The 13,205-nt window shown below is 35.1% G+C and overlaps 1 protein-coding gene across 1 annotated transcript; it reads left to right on the top strand.

Annotated features, from left to right (window-relative positions):
- Positions 1-11,206: 11,206 nt before the first annotated feature.
- Positions 11,207-12,370, top strand: LOC148941012 (uncharacterized). The gene has a single exon (XM_089105141.1). The coding sequence runs from the start codon at positions 11,207-11,209 to the stop codon at positions 12,368-12,370; it is 1,164 nt and encodes a 387-aa protein (XP_088961267.1).
- Positions 12,371-13,205: the final 835 nt, after the last annotated feature.

Below are 13,205 nucleotides of genomic sequence, written 5' to 3' on the forward strand. Positions count from 1 at the left end.
GAACAAAATGGCTATCTCAAAATTTTAACTGGGTGACTTTGAGAAAAAAATGAGCGTGGGAGGGGGCCTAGTTGCCCTCCATTTTTTTTGTCACTTAAAAAGGGCATTAGAACTTTTAATTTCCGTTCCAATGAGCCCTCCTAGGATATTCTAGGAGCACTGGGTCAATACGATTACACCTGGAAAAAAAAACAAATAAACACGCACCCGTGATCTTTCTTCTGGCAAAAAATGCAAAATTCCACATTTTTGTAGATAGGAGCGTGAAACCTCTACAGTAGGGTTCTCTGATACGCTGAATATGATGGTGTGAATTTCATTAAGGTTCTATAACTTTTAAAGGGTCTTTCTCCCTTTTTTCGAAAATCAGCCAAATTTTCTCAGGCCCGTAACTTTTAAAGGGTAAGATTAAACTTGATGAAACTAATATATTTGAAATAAGAATTAAATCTGATTCTTTTTATGTATCTATTGGTACCAAAATTCCGTTTTTTAGACTTTTGGTTACCATTGAGCCGGGTCGCTCCTTACTTACAGTTCGTTACCACGAATTGTTTGATATTGGTTGGCCGTTTGGGCTATTTCAAACAGTTCGCGGTAACAAACTGTAAGTAAGGAGCGGCCAGGCTCAATAGTAACCGAAAGTCTAAAAAAGGAAGTTTGATACCAGTAGGTACATGAAAAGAATTGGATTTTTATGCTGATTTCAAATAAAGAAATTTCATGTGGTTTATAGCTTGGGCGCCAGACCTCTATAATGTGACAACTAGGTGATCAAAAAGACACAGTCAGTTTGACAATAGTTTCCGACTATATCGACCACGCAAAATCTGAATAAGGGTGGTGGCAAAGCTGGAGGCGACGGCTTGACCTTCTAAAATCCAAAAAACACCCTTTTTTGGCCTATAAAATTTGTACATACTGTTTATTTTTTTTAAGGTTGTACCACTCCAATCTAGTTGCATGGCATCTCATATTATTCCTAATATGGTCGTCTCTTAGAAAATGTTTGTTTTTTTTCGATACCTTGTATAGTCCCGGAGCTATAGGCTAATATTTAATAATTTTTCCTGAAAATCTCAAAATTCAAATGTTTATTTCAAGGTAAAGCACGTATATCGTAACTTAATATATTTTTAGGATTTTTCATCTTTTACCAGAATTTAAATTGGATATTAAGCTTCACATTGACGAACATTTCCAAGCTACATCTGTTTGTTGAAGCTGCACAGAATTTTTTTTCAAGTATAAGCCAAAAATGTATGCGAAAATGTATCTTTGCCAAATAGTCATATGACACAATATTCTACGCTAGAATTTAGCGTAGATTCCAAATATCAACGTTAATTTTCAACCCAATATTAAGTTCGTTTGTTATAGGATAATTAATTATTTGTAGGCCTATTTTTTTTTTTTTTTAATGGTACAACGAGACATGTTTATATGCTAAATTTTTACGCCGAGTCTAACGGTAGTGTTGAATTCGTCATCGTGTTTCAACTTTAGTTGCTATATACTATTTAATTTGCTATAAGCTCTGATTTTCTTGAAGTACTGTACATCTATATAAAAATACTTGTATTTTTATTAAAATACTTGTATAAAATACTATTGGGTTGAAATTAATTGAGTAAAAATACAAGTAAAGCCTGTCAAAATACAGTTCCGGCGCATCCCAACGGTTTTCCCCCAACGTACGAAAAAAATCACGCTAATCCTCGTCTGAATCGTCGCTGTCAGCACCACATCGCCCACCACATGCGCAAAGAATGTCGCATGGCTTTATCCCCAAACAAGGACACTTTTTACTGCATACAGTTTTACAGTAACAAAAGGTCGAAGCCTTGTTGACAGTTAGAGGCCAGGGGGTCAGCGCTGAAGTCACTGGACTGACTCCTAAAATGTCGTGATGGGTCCAGCCAACCTCAAGTGGGTTGAAGACACAGGGCTTAGAAATCACAGCCTGAAGAATAATGCTCCACTGAAGTATAGCTCGCTTGACGTGATATACGAAAGAACCATCTGTTGGGGGCAAGCTGTTCAAGTTCTTTTTTCTGGGAAATAAATGAATTCGGAGGTCATTGAGAGAATCAAATTCGGACTGTTTTTTGCTATATACCGATACAGCCAATTTCGTACAGATACGCAAGATTTCGGGCTCGTACATAATGATGTTTCGGATATCACTCCTCACTTTCAGTGTAAGATCAGCAATTTCTTGAATGAGCTGTGATTTAACAGCAGATGTAGCAAATGTTTTTTTGCCCTTCGAGAAGAAAAAACTGACCGTATCACATCTACTAATGCAATGTAGCAGCCCTATTGACTCTACCAGAGCCCACGATGTTCTGTTCACAATTGTATGGATCAGAAAGACTTTGTCACGGAACTGAACGTAGAGCTCGGGTTCATAGCCCGGGTCACACCTGCAGAGGAATATTTCGCGATAGTTCTGTAATAGAATGACCACAATGTCTGTATCATTCGCTTCAACAATTACTTCGGAACATCCATTTCTGTAGCATTCGGCAACATGGAGAGCCACACGCGTGTCGGCTTCTTCATGTGTGCTGCACTAAGGTAGCTTCGTAGTCCGGGTTCGGATCTAATGTCGTTTTGGATGGGACCAGTTTTAGGACCTTCATTCTGTCACTGAATCCGCCAGAGAGGTAAATGGTAAATCTTATTTCAGAAAGACAGACATGGCTCCACAATTCAAAAATACATTCGATAAGTCTTGACTTACTCTCTGACTGCATAAGCAAGATATCCCAGTTTTCTAGCACCATGCTCTTCGTAACGATAAAACTCTTCGTCACTGTATTTCCTCTCCGCTCATGACATCCACTACTGTCTTTTAGAACAATAGGATTCCCCTCCGAAAATGCCTGGCTATATTATGTAGCTTCAGACCCAAACCATGGGTGTTAAGACTTGCCTCGAAATCTAAGTTGTCCAGTGCAAAGTGTGCGAAGTCTCCAGCTTTTATACCATCTGGTACATAAACTCCAGCAGACTCAATTTTCATTTGTACTGATACTGCTTCAGTGGTAAGAACTCGCTGCACTGTACATGGGCTTATTGTTAAACCTAATCTGTTTAACACAGCTGTTAACTTCTTACTCCGAGTCTTATGGTACAGATAGACACCTAATGCTGAATGCTTGGGTGTGTCAATTTTTCCAATCTGGAACAGGATATCCTGAGCCAAATTTACCACTTTTCCTTCTACATCAGCAGATACACTATACCTGGTATTCAGGTCAGTTGGTGGCTCCCCAATATCACTGAACAGGAATGCTAATGTGTTGAACAACATAGGGGGAACCATCGAATTTGCAAACTCGAACGACAATTCGGTGTCAGATTCCCGCTTCCTACACTGACTGACTTTTTCAAAAATCTGAGTTTTTAGTCTCTTCATTACATAGTAAAAGCCTCTCCTATCATCCTGGTCATACACACTAGAAGCTCGGCTTGATCCTGATCTCTGTCAGCTCCTTCCGCACCTGCTATTGTTAAGTTCGAACTCATCATTGATAGGGAGCATAGTAAGCAGTTCATCCTCAATATTGTCTGCTTCATGACTTCCCATTTCGACATCCAGACTTTCAATTAAGTCGAAACTCAGACCATCTACGTCCCCCTCACTGTTGTCAATATCACTAAGATCAGCACTGGAACCTGAAATGCTCTCACTTTCAGTCGAGTCAGATTCAATCAGCACTGAAGACTCATTAACACTTTCAAGTAGCTCGGCAATCTGTCTGGTCATTTCTCCAGCATTTACTGAGTCTTTCAGGTAAAAGAAGTTGTGTCTACCAGATTTGCGATTCACCCTCAAATCCCTGCCAAATCTGTCCTTCAATTTTCTCTTAAGTAGCAACATATCCCTATCTTCCCATTCTAAACCAGACCTTTTCAGATAATCACCAAAAAGCACTGTTAAGTCCGTAGTGGTATAGATCCTGCCACTTAGAAGCTTTGGACAGATGTCTTCCAACATCTCACTGCAAATGGCAGCTCTAATACGGAATGCCCCATCACTGTCTGGTTTACTACTCAGAAATTTTAACATACACCGTTGGTGGTATTTGGCTTCAAGAGCAATAAGGTCTTTATCTTTACACCTGGCAAGAAATTCAGGATTTTGTTGCCATAGTTCTTCTGCTTGTCGACGCACTTTGTTCTGTGTTTCAAGAGTCCGAATTTGATACACATTCAGTTTCTTATTTTTAGTACTTCCCTTCATACTACAGAATAAGCACAAGGTTTTATAGTCAAATTCAACATCCCCAGCTTGGGATTGAGTCCTGCCTGGCAATGCTGGTGGAATTTGAATGCTTTCTTCAGTAGCTGATGCTTGATCAGCAGTTTTATTGTGGTGCTTACAACGGAGGAACTTTTTGAAACAGGCTTTGTGCCACTTGTGCTCCTTCTCATGAAAATCTGGTTCATAAGATTGTTTTTTTAATGCTCTGTAAGCTAAATTGCACTTGCACCTGACTTGAAGGACACTCACAACTCGACGCATGTCTGTAAGCTTATACAATTTCTCATTCTTTGTCTTGTTCTGGCAAATAATGCACAAAGAGAAATTAATCTTTGTTTTATTTTGGGGGCTAAGCATGAAGCGCAGATGTTTTCCCTTCAGCTTTTCCATTGTTGACCTAGAAAGAAAAACATCCGAAATTGTCTTTAAAGTCCACTTTTTACAAACTTTACACAAAAATCATTTCATATTGCTTTTTTTCATTGCTGACCATGCCAGTATTCTTCATATTTACCAAATCGAGCAGAATATCATTGCAGTTTAACTAAGCTAAGTACAGGAGGCTTACTTTAGTGTCCCAGTTCACTTTCAAGCCATGCTCGCTCAACTGTCAAACAATTTATTGTAAATATTTTAAGTTGTTGATAGGCATCGACTAGATTAGGCATAGGCTAGCAGTCAGTGATATTAATTATTTTATGTATTACCATCAATATAATATACTACTACAACACTGTAGTAGTATACCACAGGATCTGTACCTCAAAATTTGAGACCTATGTCTAACCAACAGTGTACTACTCCAGGTATAGCATAATAGGACCTACACCAAGTTTAATGTAGTACTGATGGTGGGGTGTAGTACTCAAATTCTGAGGTACAGATCCCATGGTGTACTACTGCAGGGGTGAAGTAGTACATTATGTTGATGGTAGTACATAAGACAAGTAATATCCCTAACTGTAGGCTAGGGTAGGCTGCGCCAAATGTTATATATACCCAGCATTTGGCGTAGGGTATCCAAAATATTGGATTTGTGGTGGATTGGTTTAAGGTCGTCTCAGCAACATCAAGACTAACATACCCTAAAAAATGTCTGATCTAACTTAGCCTAATTACAGTATAGGCCAAGTCTACATAGAAATGTCACAAAATGTCTATCAAACAGTTTGAGATAAAAACTCATTCTTAATTCCAACCTGGTCTTGAGTTTTCATCTTGAAGCCTAATACTCAGTTTCTGTTCACTCATTTCCAGCAATCTGAAAGTTATTTAGCCTACCTGTCCATGACATTACACAGTTACATAAGGCAGGCATTAGGCGTCGTTCAGTTCCTATTCTTAGCTCTAACCACTAACAATACAGCTTCTAAATCATACTACCAACCTCAAGTTTAATCAGCAACAGAGTTCACAAGATTGTTTCTTTCACGAAAGCTCTTTTTATCATTTTCGTCTTCTTCTTCCTACAAAATGCGTACCTGGGAAATTTGATCTCAAGGTGGAGTAGTAAAACAATTAGCCTATAATAACTGAAGTTGATATTTGGTTGAAAAGTAAAGTTCATATTCAGATTTGGCGTTAAATTCTGGCATAAAAGATGTGTCATATCATCATTTTGGAAAAATGTATTTTTGCATATACATTTTGACGTATACTTTTTCAAAAAATTCTAGACGGCTTCACCGAACAGTTGAAACTTTGAACTTTACGGCAATGTGAAGCTAAATACTCAAGGTAAATTCTGGAAAAGGATGAAATATCCAAAAATTATACAAAGGTCCAAGATACGTGGTTTAGCGGAAAATGAACCTTTGAATTTTTAGATTTTCGGGGAAAATAAATAAAGATTAGCCTATAGCTCCTTGGCTATACGAGATATCAGAAAAAATCGAACATCTTCTATGAGAATACTATGTCAGGAACAAAATGAGATGTCACGCCACTACATCAGAGTGGTAAAACCTTAGAAAAAAATAAACAGTCTTTTCACGTTTTATAGGCCTAAAAAGAGTGTTTTTTTGCTTTTACAAGGTCAAGCCGTGATCTCCAGCTTTGGCACCACCCATAGTCAGATTCAGCATGGTCGATATAGTCGGAAAATATTTTCAAACTGACTTTGTTTTCTGCTCATATCAACCCAGAAATAAGCGAGATACGCTTTAGTGGCGCCCTGACTATTAGTCCTACTGATTAAAAGTTACGACCCTGAAAATATTTGCCTCATTTTCAAAAAAACAGCCCCTAAAAGTGAGAGAATCTTAATGAAAATCAAACCATTAGATTCAGCGTGACAGAAAACCCTACTGTAAATGTTTCAAGCTCCTATTTGTAAAAATGTGGAATTTTGTATTTTTTACCAGAAAAAAGATCACTCATGCATGTGTTATTTTTTTTTTCAGGGGTGATCGTATGAGAGAGCTCATTTGAACGGAAATTAAAATTCTAGTGCCCATTTTTAAGTGACCAAAAAAACTGGAGGGCAACTTGACCCCCTCCCACGCTCATTTTTTTTTCTCGAAGTAACTCAATCAAAATTTTGAGACAACCATTTTGTTCAACATAGTCGAAAATATAATAAAATTGTCTTTGAGGATAACTTAATCCCCCACAGTACCCGAGGGAAGGGCCGCAAGTTATGAGCTTTGCCCATAGTTTACATATAGTATTGGTTACTGGAGAGCTTACAGACGTTCCTGGGAGGGATTTATTCTGGGGGGGGGGAGTCAAAGGACAGGGTTACATGGGGGTATCTTTCCATAGAGGATGTTTCCTTGGGGGAAAGAATATTTCTCTGAAGGGGGCACCGGATTTCCCAGCATTATTTAAAAAACGATCAGAAATTAAATAAAAAACAAATTTTTTCCACTTAAAGTAAGGAGCAATATTAAAACTTAAAAAAACAGAAATTATTACGTATACGACGGGGTTCGCCCCCTAGTCAGTACCTTGCTCTTCACGCTTAAGTTTTTTTTAGTACTTCTAATAGAGCTATCTATTCTAATTAAACGGCTTTTGTGATTCAGAGATTTGTGATTCAAACAAAATTCGAACTTTAGTGTAAAGAGCGAGATATTGACTAGGGGGAGAACCTCCTCATATACGTAATAAAAAACAAGCAATACGGCTCTATAGTAATCGAAACTTTAAAAAACGGAATTTTGATGTCAATAAATATGTCAAAAGAATGGGCTTATAATGTTGGTTCTAAATATAAATAAAGAAGGAACCAAAGAAATTGGACGATAACTAGCCAGTCTCCCCCACCCTTTTTTCTCAAATTCGTATAGTCAGAATTATGAGAAAGCCATTAAGCCAAAAAGTAAAATTAATATGCAAATTTCATTTTAACTATTCATACAGGGTTAGCTAATTTCAAAACCTGCATTAATTCAAAAACGTTCAGAAATTAAATAAAAAAAATATATTTTTTTTAACAGAAAGTAAGGAGCGACATTAAAACTTAAAACGAACATAAACTATTGCGTATATGAAAGAGACTGTCCCCTCCTCAACGCCTCGCTCTTTACGCTAAAGTTTGGCTCTTTTTCACCAATCTACTTTTTAAAGTAATACAAAACTTTAACGTAAGGAGTGGGTTGTTACGCCTTTCATATATTGAATGATAATATAAATTGTTCCTTACTTTCAGTTGAAATAACTTGTTGTTTTTTTATTTAATCTATGATAATTTTTAAACAATACTGGGAAATCCATGAGGCGCAAAATGATATACACATTTCTTGAAGGTCGTGTTGCAAAACTCATCCATCAAGAAGGAATAAATAGAATAATTTTTAATGTGTTGATAATACAAATTAACTTTGTTCCTGAAATTCCTAATTTCCTATGTGCCTTTGTTTTTTTTTATAATTTTTTTTTACAGTCAAGGCCTATAATAATCTATTATGTGATATATTTTTGATTATCTGCCACAGCCATAGATAGCCATAGAATAAGTATGCTATTGCCATTGATCACGTTTCAACCTATTTTTAATAGATTTTGAAGTTTTTTTTTGTACTTACACACAAAAAAAGATTTCTTACTGTTCTCGTTTTGCAAAATTTTAAGGTTATTCTATACTTAAAACGGAATAAAGTGAAGCATTTAGGTTGTATATCTACGTACAAGTTTTATTGCACAACACGTATTTAAAATTTTCAAGCGATCAGATGGTAAAGACGTCATTCGGTGTGTAATTCTGACCCTATTTATGCAATTGTAGTATTTATGGGTTTTTGATAGTTCAGACATAACAAGATGCAGAATTACAGTTTGGGTTTCTAAGTGTACGGTTTTATTGTTCAGATTGAATAACAGATATGGCATATTAGATGGCTAAAGTGCAGCATATAGTCTGTATTTCTAAGTATAAGTTTTATTGCTCAAAATATATTTAAAATTTTCCAGAAATCATATGTCAAAGACGTCATTTGGTGTGTAATTCTGAACCTGTATTTGTAATTGTTGAGCTTCTGAGCTGTTTCTGATACTTCAGACAAAACAAGATGCAAAATTCTAGGCTGCATCTCTAAGTGTAAGATTCTATCGTTCAGAATGAATAATAGATTTGGTATTTTACATGGAGGGGAGAAATTTACTCAAAGTTGGTACACATAAACATAGTCTTATCTCTGAATAATACTTTTTCAAACTTTGATAATTTTAGTCTTCTAAGAAACGGACAAAATATTTGTTCCGCCAGTCCTTCCCTATTGAGACATTCATGCATTTAGCCTCTGATCACCTATACCAAGCCAACATGATTTGCAGCAAAGGTAGTAAGACCCACCCCCCTCCTCACTAAGATATCAGGTCAAAATTTTGAGATTTCCATATTGTTGAAAATTGTCAATATAACCAAAAAAATGTGTTTTCAAGAACTACGGTAACCCGCAGGATCTGAAGGAGTTGTTCGAATGCCCAATTACTTAGTTGCACATTTGATTTTAATCTATATCTAACTTCCCTAAATGTAGGGAGCCCTAAAAAGCGAAAAATTCTTAAGTTTGGGGGGAATACACCCATTTAAAAAGTGCTAAAAAACCATTTTATCGATTTGAAATCATAATCCTCAAGTGGTTGGGCCCTAGCGATAACAATGCTTAAGTTTGCTTCTCCTAAAAATAAAGCATAAAAAATTACTAAATTTTTTGTTTAAGGCACCAACTTCCTAAATACAAGGCTGAAAAACTACCGAAATAGCTCCTGATTAGCTTTAAAACTCTGAGAAATTATCTCAGGGCTAAGGGCACTGTAAACTTTTTTTTTTAAAGGAGGACTTCCATGTTCCATCAATAGCCTAAAATTGTCATCAACGCATCAAAAGTTGCTAAATATAAACCGTAGAGAAAAACTATTGGTTAGTCTTGGAAAATTTAGGCAGCATTCTGTTTTTTACCGATGATACTTGAATTGCCATTTCAGTATGAAGCTGTTTTGTCAACGCCTGTGTCTTCCGTCCATATATTAGTACAGGGAGGATTTTGCTATTTAGGAGTCGGAGTTTGCTATTTAGGAGTCGGTGTTTGACGTTTAGAGGCTATAAAGGAATGGAGAAATGTTTTCATTTTATTATCCTCTAAGGTTTTTGGTCACACAAAAGCAGCACTAGAACTTTTTTTTCCTTTCAAATGAGCCCTTTCCTTTCTCTATCAGTGTTCTTGTACTATTGTTTTGATACGAGAACCGCTGGGAAAAAAGATAAATAAAACGAATATAAATAACAGGCAACTGCGATCTCTTTTCTGGCAAAAAGTACAAAATTCCACATTTTTGTACATAGGCGCTTGAAACCTCTACAGTAGGGTTCTCTGATACGCTGAATCTGATAGTCAACTAAGCCTCCTCCCACTCCTCTTTTTTCTCCTGTTTGAATTATATTAACTTGAATTTACTTTTATGGCCTGATGTATTCTTTACTATGATTCAGCTATCTTTACAACCAAAATGCCGATAAACTTTTCATAATCTCCATTTATAATGAACTATGCCGACCCTTTGTGTAAGGTTATAAAAAGGCAGCTTTTTGTAAAAATTGATTTTACTTTAAACACTGTTGTTCTTATTCATTACAAAAGACACTAGAATTGGCAATTTCCTTTAAAATGAGCCCTTAAAGAGAACTTTTTTTTATATTTTAGTGCCCTAGCCGTGGAGGAAAAAAAACAGAAAAAAGATACTTCTCATACATATTTATCTAGGTTGAAGCAACCTTCATTGTTTTTCTGGCTACTTGCTTTTCCTTGTTATTCAAGCCATGGGACTGTAATTTTTTTTGTATGGAATTTTTAGCAAAGCCAATTCTAATGGCGAAGTGGAATGGGAAGTGCAATGGCTGAAAGCCCTATATATATGAAAACCCTATATATATATATATATATATATATATATATATATATATATATATATATATATATATATATATATATATATATATATATATATATATATATATATATATATATATATATATATATATATATATATATATATATATATTCAGTCAAATACTTATGCACTTTTAGAATTTTTGAATTTTTGAATTTCCACTAATATATCTTATTGGTTTTCCGACTGCCACTGCTGCAATGTCACTAATGTATGATCATTTGTTTATGCCTCGAAAGATAAGCCTTAGCAGCTTTAGCAATAATAAGTTTATTATAATTCCACGGGAAAAAAAATGCCTCTCAGTCACACTTAAATATTAAGTCCCACATAAAGTTACAAGTGTATATATTTTTGTCTTAAACTATAAAATTCAAAAATTCTAAAAGTGCATAAGTATGACTGAATAATAACATTGAGTAAATCAGCAGTATCCAAACAGAAAAACAGAGTAAATATTATTTCAGTAACCTGTCTTATAACTTTGTGCTTTAACGTTCTATTAAGGTTTTATTTTTTAAGGCCTAATACAGAATAAAGATGAATAAGTTTATGTTTATTTATGCTATTTTTGTACTGCAAGTTCAATTTCTTCTATCGAAGAATATTCATGCTGAAGTAATTGCTAGTAACAGATTGAGCCATGACAATAAGAAAATTTGGGATGCAGAAAATAGGAAACAAATCACAAAAATTCACCGGGTATTGGGTAAAATAGATGAGTCTGCTTACATGGTAAGTGAAGAAACCAAAACAAAAGGTATTAAAGACATTGTAGGTCAGAAAACTCATAGAGATCAACTTAACAAGGATGATGACAAGGGTAAAGAGCAGAACACAAAAAGTATCGACAACACAAGGCAAATTAAACCAACGGTCAGAATTAATTTAGATGACGACACAAGCCCAAATTTTGACAATGATGTGACAACTTCCAAGACTTTAAACTATAACGATGTTTTCAAAAGTATGGAGTTTATAAAAAGCAAAAAATCTCTTCTGACATTTCTGCGTAGAATAATTCAATTCAATAATGACTATTCTGAAAGAAACGACAGAAAAACATTGAAAGCACTGTCAGAACGAATTACGAAAATGAAAGATGTCCTCGGTATAACTAATTCAGTTTATTTGAATTTCACAGAATTAATTTCCGTGGTTGAGTTACCGACAAATTTTCCAAATGGGCGTATTGGAGAGTTAGCATCCCACAATGGAAAACTATTTTTAAAAATTCTTGAAAAAAAAAGAAACTTCTTTTGGAGTCAAATACAGTTAGAAGCCAAAGAAATGGTTCCTCTTCTATTAGGAGATCAGCAAAACCACCCATCATTCTTACCAAGACTTAAAGCTGCTTTAGAAGACCTACACAAAAAGGTGCTAATAGTGAGACTCCTTATTTGTCAAATTAATGTAAAACATTTAGGTCCGTTTAGGCCCCATACAGCTGAACATCCTATTTGGATGAGTAAACCTATAAAGAATAAGTCTTGTACAAACTGGGAATCCCGTTTAAATTTCTTAAATGACCACATTGATACCATGGTTTCAGTCCTTCTTGATAATCACAGAAAAGATCCCAGTTTGTTTATTAAAACGGAATTGGCTAATGGATATCTGGACATTTTGCAATTGCAGCCGAATACTGAGAAGGGGGCAGATCCCATTATTTATGACAAATTTTATGCTGTTATAGATTATTAATTATACGGTACACTGACCAAATTCTTCAAGACTTCGCAATACCTCATCTATTTGGAATTGATTGGAATTCCAAATTGCAGCTGAAAACTGAAACAACTTGAACTGAAAACTGAAATTGAGCTGAAAACAACTCGCAGTACTTGAATAAGAGATCTGAATAAACGACTGAAAATTAAAAGCTGACAGGACCTTCGTGAAAATCCTTTTAAAACCATTTAACCATTTCACTGTCACCATTTTAGGGGATTTCAGGCTATTTTTCAAAATTTCCGTAAATTTTTTTTTGAAATAATAATTAACGATTAAGACAAGTTGGGATAATAGTTCCCATTCTAAAATAAGCTTTAGATGACAAGCTGTTCTCATTAGCCATTTTTCTAAATTGATTTTCAAATTTTTGGTTAATATGGGCCGTAGTTTGTTTTACTATGCTGCAGCTAGCACTGCAACTATGATAAACAAAGATTACGTTAATTATTTTGAAGATTGATTGATGGATTTCTTCTGTTTTCTTTTATGTTTCTGTAATGAATTTGATTCTTCAATAATGTTCCAAGGAATTACTATAGCCTATTTTTTCCTTTTTTATAACCAAAATTCTAATTTCTAATTTACCAGAATCCAAGTAATTTCTAATTAATCCAAGTAATTCCTTCGTAAATTATACGAAACTTGTTCGAAGTATTTGAGCAGATAAGTAAGTAACTTTTAAAACTAATGCTTCCACTACTGTTGTTAATGCAATTGCTACTAATTTTGCTACTACTAGTTCTGCAATTATTACTAATACTACTATGAGCACCACTGCTATTACTCCTACTATTACTACTACTAC

This window comes from Artemia sp. Qi Xiang Cuo, chromosome 19 (genome assembly GCF_049724085.1).
Source record: "Artemia sp. Qi Xiang Cuo chromosome 19, ASM4972408v1, whole genome shotgun sequence".
Lineage (NCBI taxonomy): Eukaryota > Metazoa > Arthropoda > Branchiopoda > Anostraca > Artemiidae > Artemia > Artemia sp. Qi Xiang Cuo.

Excerpts from the sequence above, each read along its gene's own strand:
- LOC148941012 (XM_089105141.1), top strand. The coding sequence starts at position 11,207 with ATGAATAAGTTTATGTTTATTTATGCTATTTTTGTACTGCAAGTTCAA.